The sequence below is a fragment of the Rhipicephalus sanguineus genome, chromosome 10 (genome assembly GCF_013339695.2).
Source record: "Rhipicephalus sanguineus isolate Rsan-2018 chromosome 10, BIME_Rsan_1.4, whole genome shotgun sequence".
NCBI lineage: Eukaryota > Metazoa > Arthropoda > Arachnida > Ixodida > Ixodidae > Rhipicephalus > Rhipicephalus sanguineus.
In genome coordinates, this window is record NC_051185.1 from 5,503,727 (window position 1) to 5,521,813 (window position 18,087).

General features: G+C 44.8%; 2 protein-coding genes across 2 annotated transcripts in view; one reads left to right on the forward strand and one right to left on the reverse strand.

Moving 5' to 3' along the window:
* The first annotated feature begins 1,962 nt into the window (after positions 1-1,962).
* LOC119406887 (mitochondrial ribonuclease P protein 1 homolog) lies at positions 1,963-11,623 on the forward strand. Its single transcript, XM_037673659.2, has 5 exons — positions 1,963-2,841; positions 4,723-5,062; positions 5,939-6,038; positions 6,927-7,109; positions 11,533-11,623. Exons 1-5 carry the CDS (start codon positions 2,230-2,232, stop codon positions 11,579-11,581), a joined length of 1,284 nt encoding a protein of 427 aa, XP_037529587.1. The 5' UTR covers positions 1,963-2,229; the 3' UTR covers positions 11,582-11,623.
* Positions 11,624-15,267: 3,644 nt separating this feature from the next.
* LOC119406888 (RNA-splicing ligase RtcB homolog) overlaps positions 15,268-18,087 on the reverse strand; it is a 31,709-nt gene continuing 28,889 nt past the window's right edge. The window contains exon 11 of the mRNA XM_037673660.2: positions 15,268-16,976. Within this exon, the coding sequence (XP_037529588.1) occupies positions 16,638-16,976 (339 nt within the window). The 3' untranslated portion in view covers positions 15,268-16,637. The remainder of the gene's footprint in view (positions 16,977-18,087) is intronic.

Below are 18,087 nucleotides of genomic sequence, written 5' to 3' on the forward strand. Positions count from 1 at the left end.
TCTACAATTTATTGAAAAAGACTTTCTCGAAAGACATCACCAATGCTTTGCAATGTTTACAAGACACGTTTTCGCGACGGTTAAAGAGATACTGACCCAAAATCGGAAAATTTTACGAGAACTCGGTAAATGAAATCTCAGTGTGCGATTACATCGAATAGATGTCGTCTCTGAGCACTTTTTTCAGTGGATAGTTGTATTTTCGGTGTCTCATCCTTCTACGTCGCATCCTTCTACGGTGCCTTAAACAATTCGAACAGATCGGCCGTGATGGGAGCACCGAGCAGTTATTCGCGCGTACTCTGTCGCTAGAAGACTCGTCAGTATTCAACTTCAGTTTTTCAACTTCACCGAGCAGATGTTCCATGCCCGCTGCACTTTACACTGTACGACAACCATTTGCGTTTCGTGCTGTAGCCGTTCACTACGCAGTTAAACTGCTCGTCAACTACAATTATCTTTTGCACAAGTAAGTCTCCATTCCCGAAGCAAAGTGTGGGATTGGGCTAGTTGGTATTCCATTATTAAACTGCTCAGCGCAAAAAATTTGACACGGTACACATAGAAAAGACGAGGACCAGCGCTGGTCCTCGTCTTTTCTATGTGTACCGTGTCAAATTTTTGCGCTGAGCAGCCCGTTCCCGAGCCGGCGAGTGTAAAATATTCCGCACATCTTGTTCAATACCTCGTCGTAAAACCTCTCGAAAATCCACTGCTTTGAAGGCATAGCGACAGCTGACAACTGATCGAATGTTAGTGTGATGCTACTCTCAGTCTCGGTAGCGTATATAGGTAATCGCCTGCCTTTCGTTTTGCTGTTCTTATTCTGGCGGCTCCTCGAAATTGGGCACGGGGCTTTAGCGGGACGCCGTGCGTTTGGGGGAGGGGGGGGATTGCGCCTAAACCCCGAACATTTTGGCTTTGAAATGTGGGGTGGAAGTGCTGGGAACAAGCGCGGCACGGCACCTGGCGCGAGTTCCCACTTTCCACGTGGGATCAAAACTTGTTGTCCCGCAACGACACAACGATAGTGCTTTACAATGTCGTCACTCTCAAAATGAACGTCACAGACATTGCAATTCGCAGTAAGCTTTCTATCTTTGCGATGTAAAGCTTGAATAGCGTAGGGTCTTTTGCAGGTCTGAAGAAGTGTCGTGAAGCGGAGTCCTCGTTGCGGTAGCCGCTCTTGCAGCCCGGCGCAAAGCAATTCGGCATACCGCACTGCAAATCTGTTCGCTCTCGTTACGCTTCGTACATCATGCACGTGTCTTCGTACAAGACGCTAAGCCTGGTCAAGAACAGTCGCAAAAATGACGAGCTAACAAAGCGCAGACGACGCTGTAACCCACATGCGCTCGTACATCGGCGGCGCCGATCACAACAAGCGCCAGCCGCGGGAGCTAGACGTGACTGCAGCGCCACTAGTTCTCACGACCGCCACGCGGACCGCCTCTCCGGCAGAGCTTTTAAACTGAGTTTGTTCTAGTAACGTTGCTCCGCGCAGCGTTGGTTACTGCGTCGCTTGCATGGACTGCGGTTCGATGCTCTGTTCACTCACCTTCCGTGGGGAAATCAGGCGTCCACACTTTGTTGGATTCGTGGCCACAGCTCTCGTTTTCACACTTGGCTATAAAACAGGGGGCGTTAGCAGAAAAATAAGTAGGTCTGCACTGTATGCACACGACATGACGTCGCGTCAGTAGCATCGCTGAGCACGAAGGCCATGGACTCGGCTAACAGACAAACTTGGCGCGCTTTTTTTCGAGACGTAGGTGGCGTAGGTGGCGTCAGCAAACCTGTTGAACAATGCACGTTTTAAAAAACTACCTAAAATAAGTGCATTTTAATTAAACTAAAATAAGCGAGCATAATAGTTTATGTGCATGCCGCTTGGTGCAATTGTAGAAAAAAAAAAAGGCACGCGAGCACACGAATCCAAGCTGGAGTCGAAGCCAGAAAAACACGGTCACCATGTGCGTCTGCACTTTGCAAGCCGTGCATCGCATTTGAGGGCACTCGCTTCAGTTTCACGTGTGGTGTACTTTACTGTTTATCTACCTGACAAGCATCAAACGTCCAATGATAATTGAACTCGCAGATAATGTGCGGTACCGTGCGTCGTTACCACTGGTTATGAAAACGGCGCGATCTCCGTGAACTGCAGGGGAAGATCGCATCCTCGCAATAGGACGCGAAGATTCTGGAATACGACAATCAGGAACCATAATCATGGCTAGGGCGATTTCAAGGATTCCCGCACTTTTAAGCCGGTGCTGCGCACCCGCTTGGGGAGTGAGTACCACGCGCTTCGCTCAATGCTTACCGAGCTTAAGAGACAACGTGACGCCGTTCGCTCTCCGATCGTCTTGCACTGCAGCAGGCGCTCCGAAAACAACGAACGCTGTGGGTGAGAAAAACGACGAACACACTGCCCCCGTCGAACGCACCGAAATGACAGTGGACGATTTCAAGGATCTCGTGACGAGTGAAGAGACGAGACGACGGATTCACTTGATCCTGCTCGAGTACGTGAGCTGTCGCGACACCGTGGGACGTGTGCCTTCTGTGTTGAGTGTTGAGGACATGAAGGAGCTGCTCCGTATCGGTTCTCCGTTGCGAAGAACGAAGTACTTCAACTACCTCTTCAAGACCGAGATGTCGGAGCGCGCTATTAGGCGACGCAAGGAGGAACTCAGATTAAAGCGGATCGCCGAGAAGGAAGAGAAGTTGAAGAAGGCCATCGAAGATGGCTCGATTAATCACATCCAGTACGGTATCGAAAACACCATTTTCCTTTTCATCCGGGATCAGTCGATGCACCATTACTTCAACTACAGACAGGTAGGGGCGCGCGAGATTTTGAGCAGTGGTTTATTCCTACTGGACAGTGTCACAGTGCTCATCCCGAAGTTGTTCTGCGATCAGGATGATGATTCCCTTCTACTACTGGCACGCACCCATTATGTGATATTGAATAAATAATAATGGCAATAAGTAAAGAAAAAGAAATATGTAAAATAAAAATATGACAGAAGCCTTACCAAACCAAATATGAATTATGTGGTAGTAACTAAAAATAGCTCTTATTTTTCTCCCTAGGAGCATCAGAAAAAGGGATCCTTAATATTGTGATCCCTATCATTTAATTTTATAAGTGATGCAGAGGCAACCGTTCAAATGTTCATTTGTTTTTCTATTTTGTAGATGTAACAAGCAATATTTACATCTCGTTTATGATATTCCTTAAAGTTTATAACAGAGTTTCGATAAGTAAACTCCTGCATCATGACTAATTATTAATATACCTTTAGTGCCTTCAAGTTCCTTTTGATCTGTGCTCTTTTAGTATTGTTTCTACTAATGCTCCATTGATGGCCGATCCCCTGATGTGGGTTGCACAGTAACACTTGGGATCAACATATAAATTTTGCCGCTGCAGGTCTCCATGATTGCAGAACATAAGTTCGCGAGTCCTTCAAGCTCTTTGCTTCAAAATGGACACAGTGACCCACTGGCGCATGGCTGAGTGAACAGGAAAAAAAAGTTAATATCATAGCAGCGCTGCGGAAGGCTCCTATGCATGGCCATAGTAGTGACCACTGGACAGTCGTAAACTTGTGCTTTAGTAGGCAGAGTACTCACATTCTCATTTGCACCATTGCATTTTTGAGACATTGAAAGAAGATGGTTCATGGCCTCCTTAACACATGACAGGTGACAGGTTCTACACGACAGGTAACAAATTACTATATGTGTAAAAGGGTCCACAACCGCCCCTTGTGCTTGGTGGAAAAACACATACAGTGGAAAGCAGATGATGCTGTGAGCAGCTCAGCCAAATCTTTCAGATGTGTGTGACAAGGAGAGTTCAGAAGTGGAGCGTGAAGTTGCCACTTCCTTAAACGCCTTCTCTTCATACAGAGGCCCGTATTTATGCCCTTTGGAGGGCCGTCACACAACAGATTACTGCTATTGGTCGATAGCTGACATAAACCAAGAATGGTGTTTGAATCAAATGTACTTCTTGCTGTGAGATGCCGCTGCATGCCAGGCGCCGCTAAAATTACACAGTAGCAACACTAGTGCACACCGGTATCACACTGGGAGAGAGTGATTGCTTTTCATGATGTGCACATGATGTAGCTTCTTTCCTCCCTTTGTGGCTTCCAGCATGCTTGTCAGGATGAAAGGAACAAGCGCTTCAAGCATGCAACAAATTCTTGTAACTCCGCTAATACTCGACAGATTCAAAAAATATTTGCGGTGATTGATTTGTCAGGCAATAAACACCAATACTGAGTCAATCGATGATTACTTGGTAAAGTGTTTCGGGACTCCTTTAAAGCAGCTAAATATACGCAGCATATGTTTGAATACATTCCATGTGTGAATAAGTTTTTGCAACGATTTATCAGTAATTTGCATCCCTTGCTTATGTGGTTAGGTTTGGTTTAAGTTATTTGTTACTGACTTACTCTTAACTGTCTTTGGCAATAACCACCATGTCAAGGACAGCCAAAGACAGTAACCAACGGTCACTGCCAAAGACAGTAACGGCCATGTTACTGTTTCTGAATGTAATTACCATGGCTGAGGCACCACTTCTCCCAGTTGCCTGGTCTGCTCACCGTACATTGTAAACTGTGTTTACAACTTTTGTGCCTGATTGCATTGCGCTGATAGTCTCATTGTGTGGTTGCAATTGTTTGTTTCACTTTGCAGGCCTATGCTGCCATGTTTGGGCAAACGCTGGTGTTTGACCTGGACTACGAGGAGGAAATGACGCGTCGTGAGGTCATCAATGCCGCTGACCAGTTGCAAGAAGTGTACGCCGTAAATAGGCTCTCTCCAGACCCATTCAATCTGGTGTTCTGTGGTCTTAAAGGCGAGCTATACAGGAATCAATTGTACAAGGCCATGCCCCACTTGGACAAACCGAACTGTCTTATAACGGTCAGCGAGAAAAGCTACCTCGATATGTTCCCAAAGGAAAAGTTGGTTTACCTGACTCCCGATGCAAGGCAGCCACTTCGCTACAGTGACGATGCTATCTACATCATAGGTAAGGTGAACCAAAGCTGCTGTTTTTAAAGGAATACTGATGCACATTTTCGACGTTGTAGAGCCTCTACCACATGCTTCTTGAAGATAAAAAGTTAGGCTCTGAAATTCTTCTTGCCACAACCATGATATGATTGTGATGCATGTTGTAGTGTGGGGCTTTGGAGTAATTTTAACCACCAAAATTTTTTTAAGGTGCATCTAAATCAAAGTGCCGTGCGCGGGTGTTTTTGCATTTCGCCCCTATCAAAATGCAGCTGCCATGATTTGGAAATGAACTCATGTCGTCGAGCTTAGTAGCACAGCACTTTGTCTGCTAAGTTACCACAGTAGTTTCGCATGTTTTTTGCACATAAAAATAATCACTTAAGAAATATATAATGCCCGCACTCAATGAATGAATGTTAGAATGGAGTCATTGACATCATGTCATAGAGAAGGAATTCCCTAAGTTCATGTCGCAATAATGCTTCCTATGATGGTGCGATGGCACAAGAAGCTATGATGGCGCAAGAAAGAAGCACGAGTGGTGCACTCATTTTTTTTTCTGGCTGTGCTTGTGTGTGGCAACTGCACTGATCATGTAAATTTAGCAAGTCACTCTTTCATGACGTCATAATTCATCCACTTCCTTGGCACCCAAGTATGAGCTGGTTTGTCAAAACAAGTATCATAGTATTAAATTTAACATTTTTCGAGTATTTCATCTAGGATATGGAACGTTTGGACCTTTAGTTAACAGAAAAAAATTTTTGTTAGTAACAAATTGCATGTCAATCATGTACATGCTACACAGCTGAGTCTCAGATGGAACTGTCACTTAAGTGTAGTTTTTAAAGCATAAAGCATATCTCTATTTTATGGTTTGTTTGTGCAGGTGGTATGGTTGACCTCGGCACTCAGCAGCCATACTCTTTGGCTCGAGCGAAGAGACAAGGAATCACTTTTGCCAAACTTCCTCTGGATGAGTACTTGCCGTGAGTCTCTATTTTTTATGCCTTGTAACTCGGTTTGCCTAATTTATGTGAGCACATCTCCACTGGGTAACATTGGTGAATTTGCGAGAGAGTTACTGAATTAAGCGAGTTCAAAGTCACCTAAATGACACCCGTGCCTTTCTGGAGTTTAAGCAAAGTAAATTGGTCTGTAAAGTGCCTCAAGGTACTGTTCACATATTATCCTAAAAAAACGTATGAATGATCACTTATCGTTGATCTTGAAGGCATACTGTTGAGCTAGTTAGAGAGCCATTTTGGCTCATCAAAGCTAGAGCATCAACGTGCTTAGACCACAAGCCTTGCTCTATGGTCCCATGTGCGTAATGACATAAACTGAACTAATTTGACGTCAGTTACTTATGTCTGCATGCCTTTTTGATATAATAAAAGCATGGAAGAAGGCTCTTCTGGTGATTTCCTGCAACCTCGTAATGTGCTGTAAAATTTGCAAATAAGAAGTTGATTAATATAATTGTATTATATTTGTAAATGGATTACTTCAGATTTTCTAGCAAATGGCATTCACCTGGACAGATATTTTATCTGTAGAGACTTGATACGAGCAAACTTTATAAGCTTTGTCAAAAATTGTTTGAAGTTAGAAAAAAAGGACATGCTGTATCCTGTCTGTAAATGGTGAAAAATTGCAAAATTCTTGTTTACATCACTATATCTGATAATTCATTATATCCATCTTTCAAGTCGAGATTCAGCTAAATGTAACTGGCTGGCAGTCTACCAAATCACTGAAAAAAAGTGTTTAAAAAATTATAATTACGAATTACAAGGCCCGCTTTGTCCAGACTTTGCGAGCTTGTCATAACATTTGTGCAATATGAATGCTCACAAACTACGTGTTGCACGCAGCTGGGGCCAGTCGGCTTCCAAGACGCTTGCTCTGAACCACATCACCCGCATACTTCTCGACATGAAGGCCACCAGGAGTTGGAATGAGGCGTTCAAGTCGATCCCCCGAAGAAAGCTCAAGAGTGCTGAACAGCTCAAAGCAGAAGAACAGTTCCAGGCCACCAAAGAACACAGGAAGCAGAGGTGACCCATGGCCACATTTATCATCACAATGGTGGACAGTTAGCTTTCGTCTCCTATTGTTTGTACTCAAATCAGCAAATACGAAAGGAGAACTGTTCGAGGGGCTCACCTGCCACGGTGCTCTAGTGGTGATGGCACTCAACTGCTAATCTGAAGGTCGCGAGACCGAATCCTGGCTGTGGCAGCCGCAATTCGATGGAGAAGAAATGCTAGGGGTCCATGTACTTAGATTTAGGTACACGTTAAAGAACACCAGATGGTCAAAACTTATAGAGCCCTCCAATACGGCGTCCCTCATAATCATGTCTTGGTTTTGGGATGTAAGGCCGCAACAATTACTACTACCGTAAAATCCTGAGCAAGCGCTCCCCCTAAGGTGAAAGATAATCGGACAAGATTTGGAGAGGGGCCCCTGCTTGGTCGTGGACCAATATTCAAGGTGGCGGTAAAAGAGCTGCTAAGAAGTGGTTCTAATGAAATGCTTTATTGAATATACATGCATCTATTGTTTTTACTGAAGTGGAGGGAATACTCGTGTGAAATTTCATGTGTTATGACAAGGGGGGAAGACGTTCTTCAAATGTTCCGACAATTTGTGACATTTCGGAATCTAACCCCGAGGCACCAAGAAATCGTGCCCATATATCTAAAGGCTCTCAGAACTTGGCTTTTCAGGAACTACTGCTGAAGGATTCTGTAGCAGTGAACAGGTTAAAAAATAAATTGGCAAGGGGTGGGGGCCTTGCTCAGTCGTTGAAGCATAGCGGACCTTGTGATGCGAAGATCACGTGCCACGTGATGCCCTCTGGCAAAAAGGAGTGTTCCGCAGTCGCCGCCTTGACTAGCAGTGGCACTGGCTAACACTCCCATAGATTGAAACGCACATAAATACCCTGCAAAGTGGACGAGAAAGCACTCTCCGCCGTAGCTTAATTGGTAGGGCATCAGACGCACGATTTGAATCTTGTGGGTTCAGATTCCACCTACGGAAAGGGTGATTTTTCGTCTACTTGAACTCCTTTCATTTCGGGTCAAAAATCATTACACTACAATTAAAAACAAGAATAATGTTCACACTGCTTTCCTTGGCTTAACTGTCTGTTGGTTTCATTAGTTGTGTCTATCAAATCAGCAAATGAAATTAATCAAAAGATAGTTTTTAGTTTTAACAAAGCGAGCAATAATCTCAAAGATTATGAAAGACAAGGATGTTGTTCTTGAAACTGAAATATGTCCGGTAAATGCCTTTTTTTTTCCCATGGTGGTGTATGGGTGCAAGTGGTGGACCTTGCAGAAACATGACGGAAAGCTGTATCTTTTTTACCTATGGTGCTGACGTAATCTAGATGGTTTCATGGACTGTTGGATGAACTAATATTTCATTCATAAGAGAGATTAATCCCAGATGTTTTTTGAAGTAAAAATCCTGAAATGAGAACTTAATTTTGATCATTTGAAACTAAGGCTTCCTTATTTTGAAATTTTGATACTAAGGCTTCCTTATTGCGTTCATGTCATGCTGTCCGCGGTTTCACTGGAACAGCCATAGTAAAAGGTAACAGAAAATGAGGTCACCCATGGATGTGATGGTGTATGTTACTCTTCAGGTTGCAGGAAAATGTCTCAGTAACTCGTATTAAATAGACCTCACTGGCATATACATACTGATGGTGTTGCCAGGAGTCTAAGAACTTTACTGTGCTTAAAGGGGCTAGAGCACTGCACGGGCCCGGGCCAGCCCGAAAGCCCGGGCCTGGCCCGGCCCGCGGGCCGGGCCGTCCGAAGCGTTTTCCGGCGGGCCCGGGCTGGGCTCGGGCTTGAAAGTGTGGGCCAGGGCTTGAAGCCGCGGGCCTGGGCCGGGCCCGGGCTTGAGGCTGCGGGCCGGGCCGGACTCGGACCCGCTCATTAAAAGGCGTAAGTCAGGTCTTCGAGCACACGCGAATGTTATGCATTCCATGGTCTAAGGTATACTGAAGCTGAAGTGGCGTTATTGTCTGTTAGTTCTCATTAATATTGTGTCTAACAAAGATAAACGAGCCCTTGAAAAAGTCATCTGCTTTCCTTCATTCATAGCGAGGGTCTCGTCCTGGCAGACTTAATGCCTTCAGGTAGTATGCGAGGGATTATTGGTCAGCTGCCAGCTCGTAAAAAGATCACGTGCTACGTGACGCCAACAGGCAAGAAAAGAGTGTTCCACACTCGCCGCCATGGCTGCGATTGGCGCTGACTAACACTCCTAGGTTTAAATCAACATATATACCCCAGAAAGTGGACGGGAGGATGACCGCCGCCGTAGCTCAGTGGTAGAGCATCGGACGCGTTATTCGAAGGTCGCAGGTTCGGTCCCTGCCGGCGGCAAGTCATCTTTTCGTCCACTTTACTTTCTTCACATTTATATTCTAAATACTACAGTTAACACCCCCTGTACTTTCCTTGGCGTTATTGTCTGTTAGTTCTCATTAATATTGTGTCTAACAAAGATAAACGAGCCCCTGAAAAAATCATCTGCTTTCCTTCATTCATAGCGAGGGTCTCGTCCTGGCAGACTTAATGCCTTCAGGTAGTATGCGAGGGATTGTTGGTCAGCTGCCAGCTCGTAAAAAGATCACGTGCTACGTGACGCCAACAGGCAAGAAAAGAGTGTTCCACACTCGCCGCCATGGCTGCGATTGGCGCTGACTAACACTCCTAGGTTTAAATCAACATATATACCCCAGAAAGTGGACGGGAGGATGACCGCCGCCGTAGCTCAGTGGTAGAGCATCGGACGCGTTATTCGAAGGTCGCAGGTTCGGTCCCTGCCGGCGGCAAGTCATCTTTTCGTCCACTTTACTTTCTTCACATTTATATTCTAAATACTACAGTTAACACCCCCTGTACTTTCCTTGGCGTTATTGTCTGTTAGTTCTCATTAATATTTTGTCTAACAAAGATAAACGAGCCCTTGAAAAAATCATCTGCTTTCCTTCACGTATATAAATATATACATATATATTAACAGCACTAACAATGGGCCAGATCACAGTTGTTCCCATGGGAGGCATAAAGATTTCGGTCTTTTATTCGCGGTTGACACATACGATACATTTCATTTATATTCCTTTGTATTATGTGCCAAAACCACGATATGATTACGAGGCACGTCGTAGTGGCACCGGATCAATTTCGACCACCTCGAGTTCTCTAACGTGCACCTAAAGTTAAGTATATACACGGGTGTTCTTGCATTTCGCCCCCATCAAATTGCGGCCGCAGTGGCCGCGGGAATCGCACCCGTGTCCTAGGACTTAACAGCGAAACAGCTTAAGCGCTGAGCTACCACCGCGGGCAAAGCAACATTTCGATGCATGTACACACCGAATTTTCCGTCCGATCGCCCGCTACAAAGCGCACGGCATCATTAATAATCATCAACAACAACTAATATCCTCTAGCGGGCTCGGGTCGGACCTGGTCATGAACAAGCGCGCCCTGGATTAGTTTATTAATGAACGCCCAGCCCAGGCCGGGCCCGCGCGTGGAACGACGGGCCCGGGCTGGGCCCGGGCTTGGAACCACGGGCCCGGGCCGGGCTGGGTTCGGTCATGTACGCCCGGGCCCGGCCTGGGCCCGCGCTTGGAACCACGGGCCCGGGCTGGGCTCAGGCTTTATAAAGCGGGCCCGAGCCGTAAATTCCGGCCCGTGCAGTGCTCTAAAAGGGGCTATGACACAGTCATCTAACAATATGCAGTTTTCAGCGAAAAATAGAAGTAGAGTCTATTCTACCTCTACGCATATGAAAAATGGACTCTAAAAGAATGTTTCAGCGCAAAATAACCTCTAGATTATATATCGTACTTGTTATGCAAGAAGCACTGCATCTCAAAACACCTACATTGCAAAATGTGTGGAGCAAGACTTCCATGACTATATTACTAGTGTAGCTTCTGTAATGTTCACTTGTAAGTGCATCTAAATATGAAGCAGTGTTTAGTGCTAGCAGTCCAAAATTTATCTAGAATTTTTTTTCATTGAAGTAAAAATAAGCGATCTTGTCAGCATTTTTTGGCAACTGCTACCCTTGCTCACTTGATCATTAGTAAAAAATAAACACATAGTATAAGCAAAAGAAAATGTATTGCATTTGGCGAGTTCAAGTTCAAAAGTTCTCGTTTTAAGGAACCCGTGAATGTCGCATACAAGTGTGAGATGCAGATTACAACGTAGTCAATTCAATACATGTCGCAAATTCCAGCTTTTTAAAGAAGTGGTTATCCTTTTTCAATATCGAAAACGTTTATACCCTTGCCACTTCTCCTGGCTATGAGTGAACTTGCTGACAGTTTACAAAGGCAAAGCATTTTTTGGCTACAGTTCAATAACTGCTACTGCAACCACTCTTGAAACTAGTTGTTAATGTTGTGGTGCCTTTCTTTCTTTCCAGGGTGATGAAAAAGTTCAACTTGGACAAGGAAGCAATATTCAAGGGTTAAATATATTGTAGAGAGAGCAGAAAAATAAATAGGTGCCCAGTATTTGTTTGCCTTAATTGCAGCTGAATTGTTTGTTGCCCTTGCTTTAGGAAATGTCCTAAATCTTTCAGATGTGAAAGTTACAATGCCCCAAGTTAGAGTAACAACACAAAATTTCCAACATTTTATTTCTGTTGAATAAAGGTCAAACTGCCCTAAACCCCAGAGAAAGTGCTGCTATGACAAGTGTTACAGCAACCTAAATAATTTTCAAGAGATACTATTTCTACAAACCAGTTTTGGCTTCAACACCCAGAAGGTGGCAAGTCTCATGATATAATGGTACGTTGGCTACTGCCACGCTTAAGCTGAACAATCCTGATTGCTTTTATCAGCAGCAATCATACTCTGCCTTCTTGTTACATCATCAAATTTTGCTGGGTGTCATGATGTCAAAGCAGAATTTGCAAAGTGACATTTTGATACATCTTCAGTGCCAAGTTAACCCTTTCTGTGCCACGTAGTTACCTCAAGTTCTGACCAAAATCGGACAAAATCTCTAACACATAAACATTTCTATGCAGACTCAATGAGAAAATTGTGTGTCCGTACATATGTCGCATATAACAAATCACTATGATGAAATAAAAGTATGAAATAAATTTTCTTGGCCTTGATGGGTTTTGAACCTAGCGGCTCACGCACCAAAGCAGAATGTCTCAACCACTTGGCTAAACTTGACACCTGCAGAATGTGAACATATCTTAACCATACATATGAATGCATTCTACCAGCAGTATAAAACAAATCTAAAAGCAGACTTTGAAGGCTTCATTGAAACCTGTCATGGTGGTACAATATAAAGCCATGTTCAGGTCAAAATGTAAAGCCGACATGGCGGATTGTGCACATCAAGAAAGTTGCTACTTTGCGAAAATGTAATGCCAAAGAGACTTTTCGGCAGTCATGGGGTGCACCTTTTGTGGGGCCATTCAGATGCTGACAAATGCTAGAAAGAAGATGAAAGACGCCATGCCAATGGCACTGGCAATGTCACCTGGTCCAGGGAAGGCTGCAGCCACAGTTTACCGTGCCACATGAACCTGTTGGCCTCATGTGGCATAGTTCTTATGCACACTGATTCCCCACTGCAATACATCGGTTTTGTAATCAAAATGCGCTGCGAGCACTATGATATGCTCAAGAAGCATCGCCTCGTGCCAGCTGCGTGCTACGCGAGCATTCAGGCTTAGCCTTATAACTGGTGCAAGGCAATGTGACAGGCACGATTTCTTTTGTGAAAAATAAAACGGGCCTTTGCATGTCCATTACTTCATTTTGCATGAACACAATGCTCAAGGTGCGCATTCCTGAAGCTTGCACTGTATAGGTATGGTCAGCCAAAGCTTTATACGACTTACAAAGCAGTGCAGGAGGGGAGGGGGCAGGGGTGGAGGAGAAATCACGTCTATGTATTATCGCGAGTTTCTCATCTACATTGATGGCCTCTGAGATTAAAGATCACAGGCCAATGCAGCGGCAGCCTTAATACTTTGGTCGCACATATCTAGAAGCCTCATACACTCTCCTACCCCTTGTTGCAGATTTTCCTCATGCTAAAATTACACGAGTTAAATACCAAAGTTAAAGGTTCCGCGGCACTCTGGAGAAGCCGTTGAGGTTCCCCAAAGCCAGAAAACTTAAGAACTCTTGCTACAGAGCTTCATTAAGTGTATGAATTGATTTGACCTGTGTACATCTGCAAAAGCATTTTATCCACCTCAAAAGCGCAAAAATATGTGGCACCTTTGCAGAACTATAAATCTCTAGTATTGGCAATTCAGTTGAAAAGAAATGGTTGTGGTATGTTTGCAATGGAATGAATGCCAGAGTAGAATGCGAGCTTTCAAAACTCAACACTACATAACAGCAAGCACATTCGGGATGAGTCAAAGTTTTCTCCACGATGTCAACCTCAAAATATTTTCTTTAAAAGGGACATGAACCACCCCTTGGGCTTGGTGGGAAAACACATCCTGTGGATAGCACACCCTGCTTGGAATACCTTAGCCAAATCTCGCAGTCGTGCATGGCAAAGAGAGTTACAAGTGGAGTGTGAAGTTGCCATCTTCTCAGGCACCCTCCTGTCATACAGAGGGCCATGGTCACTCGCTTCGGAGCTGCCAGCATCCGCTGTTTGATGTCCAACAGCACGTAGCATGCTATTGGCCATTAGACAGCATAAATCAAGAGTGGCATTAGGATCGAATCCGCCTGTTGCCACAGAGTGCCGGCGCTGCGCTCCATAGTCTGCTACATTACAGTGAGCCACACTCTCGTCACGACTCGCATGCAGGGATCACAACAGCAGAGAGCGATTGCCTTTCATCACATGCACTCAAGGTCATGATGCGTGCTGTCGTAACTTCTTTCCTCCATGCTGCCCCTCTCTGTCTAGCTTCCAGCGTGTTCGCCGCATAGGTCCGCATAAAATGTGGAGCTCACTCACACTCATGAAATATATTTTGCCCTGAGAGCTCACGCGGACTCACTCACCAAAATTTTCGTCCATCGGACTCAGACCCACTGAAATTTTTCTCAGCCAGACTCACTCGGACTCCAACTCGCCAAAATATTACTCACTCGGACTCACTCAGACTCGGACTATGAGTTTGAGTGAGTCAACTCATGAGTCCGTTAGCGTATGATTAGCTTTTTCAACCATGGTGTCAACGCTCTTTAAGACCAATATCTTGAATAATTGGTGCTCTATTTGGCTCCTTTTGATCTCGTACCTTCAAATATGAGTTATCAGTGGTTGCACTCCAGTAAGGACATATTTATTGAAGGAGATGGCTCAGACAAGATATTTTTACCAAGAACTTCCTGTGGAAGGGCTTGCTAGAGAGGGGGAGGCACGCGGCACCTGCCCCCCTTCGTAACTCACGCCTTTGATCAATAAATATTGAGCTGGCGTATGAACACTAGTGCTTTGAAGTATGTGTGAGTTGATGGGTGTTAAATGTGAGCCCACATAAGGCCGATAGTAATGCTGAAGTTGTGTAGATAGAACCACAGGTCGGCAAAAAAGTGCGGAGCCCACTCAAGAAATATATTTTGCACTTAGCGCTCACTTAGACTCAGACTCGCTGAAATTTTCCTCAACCGGACTCCCTCGGACTCAGACTCACTTAAAATTTTTCTCAACCGGACTCACACTCACCAAAATATTACTCACACGGACTCGCTCAGACTCGCGGTTCAATCCGAGTCTGAGTGAGTCGACCCATGAGTGAGCTTGCTGACCTGTGGCCGTGACAAGAGGAGAAAGCGACAAACCCCTGCAACTCCCCTTGTTCTTGATGGATTTGAGAAATTCGTGCGACAATTGATTCGTGAGGCAATAAACTGCGATACCAAAATCATGCGTTCATTACTTGAAAAGTGGTTCATGACGCCTTTAAAGGTCTGACTTTTTAAGTGAAATAAAACACGGACAACTTCACTGACAGCCACCACATCTGGAGTGACTGAAATGTCCCCTCCCTCACTGGCACTCCTGTAGTACACATTAGTGAATTTGCAAGAATGCACCTTTCAACTATTTTGTAAACTGCCTCCAAGACGGAGTGAGATTCGGCTTTTGGAAGCCTCACTTTGCGTGCTTTCATGCCCTTCATGAGAAATATGTATGAAGCACACAAAATGCTTGAGAATCACTTTACTTGCTCACAGCAGTAGCAAACAGCAGCCAGCTGCTTGGGTGTCATTCACATACTTGTTCAGTACTAACAAGCACACACATCAAATAAATACATAATGGTTGTACCAACTCGCTTCTCCAAGAAGATAAGACAGGCAAACATAAACATACACAGTGGAAGACATGCACATTAACAGAAACACTAAGCGAGCAGGCACTGCTGCCCCCTTTAACACTGGGCAAAATTATTCTTTTCAGGTTATGTGCAACACCGGCAAGCTCATGCAGATGCACGTTAAACAAAGTGCAAACCGGACACAGACGAAAAAGCACATTATACACACATGCACACAGTGTCTATGTTACGTGTTGTTTTGTCAGCAACCAATTTGCATGCTTTAAAATTTGCCAATGAATTACCATCATGGTGAACATATAATTTGAATGACAAGGCATTTGCTGTGTTATGTTTCAATTCCAAGTAGAAGAAAGGCTAAAACGGTTCATTCACAGTGGCAAATCGCAAATGGTCACTTTGGTTAAAGAGTGACCTTTGGATCTGTCACTCACTGCTCGATTTCTCGATTGCCAAGTTCGTGTGAGGCATTGTGGTGTGAGCAGATTTGAATGGCACCAATGCGAGGCATTTCATAGTGGAACCAAGCAGGCAGTGCTAGCCGGTGTGAAATCCAAACGAGTCACTCATCACGTCACAACTGGTGACGTGACCTCGGTAAACTGTCACTGTGAATGAGCCCTAGAGGAGAAGGGGACATCAGGGTGCTACGCTACAGTACTAACATTGTAGTTTTAAACTTGAACAGCCAACTGCTTAATATCGCAGAAAGGTTCAAATTTATTCATGCATGCACTTCCAAGGCAACTGGTGAAGAGTGTGCAGAGAAAAATGCACTATAATTTTTTCAGATTCCTTGCCTTGAAAACCTCCGTTGTTAGGGGTCCACTTATTCTTTAACATGAAGTGATGACAGTTGAAGGAAGAGAAGCATGTACCTATTAATTTATTCTATATTAGCTGTATTTGATTTGAAGCTGGGTACCAGTTGTAAAATAGCTGTCCACAGTAGCTTGAATAGGAAGGAAAAAGAATAGAGAAAAAGAAAATGAAACGATAACACCAGATTTCAAAGGCACTCAATGCATCACACATCACCGCAGCACATATGTTCGGCCTCTACTCGGTAAACTAATGAGGCACAGATGTGCACACAGATATTACATACATGCACACACACACTTGTTCTTGTTACAAAACCCATAGCGAAAACCACGCTCTTGTGTCAGTCCTGAACACCAAAGTTTGGAAATGTGGCCTCGTTCACACCTTCCGATCACCGAAGACAAAAATCTCAATCAGCCCTTGATGACGGCAATGGGCCTGAGCTTGATGCACTTGCGGCTGATGCCAGCCTCATGGCACGTGTTTACGACGTCCGTCACGTTCTTGTACGACTCTGGAGCCTCCTCCATGACCAGCTTTGGTGATGCCACGCGAATCGAGATGCCCATCTCGTTCAGCTTGTCCAGTACGTCCTGGTAGTCGAGGTTTCGCCGCGACTTGGCCCGAGAAAGTGCGCGGCCAGCACCGTGACAGGTGGTGCCGAATGTCTCAGCCATGCCTTGCTCGGTGCCCGTCAAGACGTAGCTGCAGGTGCCCATTGTGCCACCAATCAGCACCGGTTGGCCACTCAGCTGTGTTGGAGAGAAACAGGAAAACCACCATAAGTGAGAAAGTAATTGACAGAGGCTAGTAACGCCCGTGAGACTAAAACTGAAAATCTTGCAAGAACTGACACCACACACTCTTGCTCATTACTTTTGAGTATTACTTTTGAGTAGAGGAATGTCAGCAAACAGAAACCGTGAGAAACGCAAAAGCTAAGTATAACGTAGCACATTGGTCTAACAGCTAATAAACATCCTGAACATGCCAAACAGCACACATGTAGAAGCACATAGTTGTCCATACAAATTCAGGCTAATATGGAGGCTTGAAGTGACTAGAAATCATCAAAAATGGAGTGTTGCTGGTGCCAGCTTTTCAAGAACAGGCCTCGTCTTTGTCATGCCAGCAATTGCTTTCCCTGGCAGCAACACTTCAGCGACATTCCTCATCAGCACATAGTCAGACGCTCCTACAAAATAACTGCATGTGGCCATGACTATACAAGGAGTTAACCCTTTCAGGGTTTTCGCTGTACATGCACAGCATTGCCTGTATGTTTAAAACGTATGCCTTTTTAGATCACTCCTCTTGCTTGGCATATGCTGCTGCGCTTCAGGAATACGTGGCATTTTTTTTCATGTGCCGATGTTGCTCCGTCGGTTTTTCTTTTTTTTTTTTCCTAAGCGGCGCAGTGGCTTTCACTTGCGCATTAGAACGCGGCTGGTTTCGGTTTCTTCCTTCGGGTGGTTATTGCTTCTCGCACCCACAAAGCTGATGGCTGTCTGCTTTCTAATCTCTTAAAGGGTGACCGCTTGTTACTCTCTCATTTATTGCTCCCCGAGGCGTGATTACATCTGTTTCCGTGCGGCACTAAATTACACAAATGATGCCGCTGTGGTTGCGTTTCCTGTTTTGGGAACTCGGAAAAACTAACTACGTCTCGTTGGCAATAAGACGAAGGATTTCTATAGCTTTTTCATTCTTTTGCTTTCCGGACGGGCGCACAACCATAGTTTTTTCCCATGCGCTCACTCACGCAGTTCGCTTACGCCATGGAAGCGCGCGCCGGTTATTCTACTGCTGGTGAGTCGAGCGGCGATTCTTCCGATGCAGACTATTCCCCAAGTGCCGAATCAG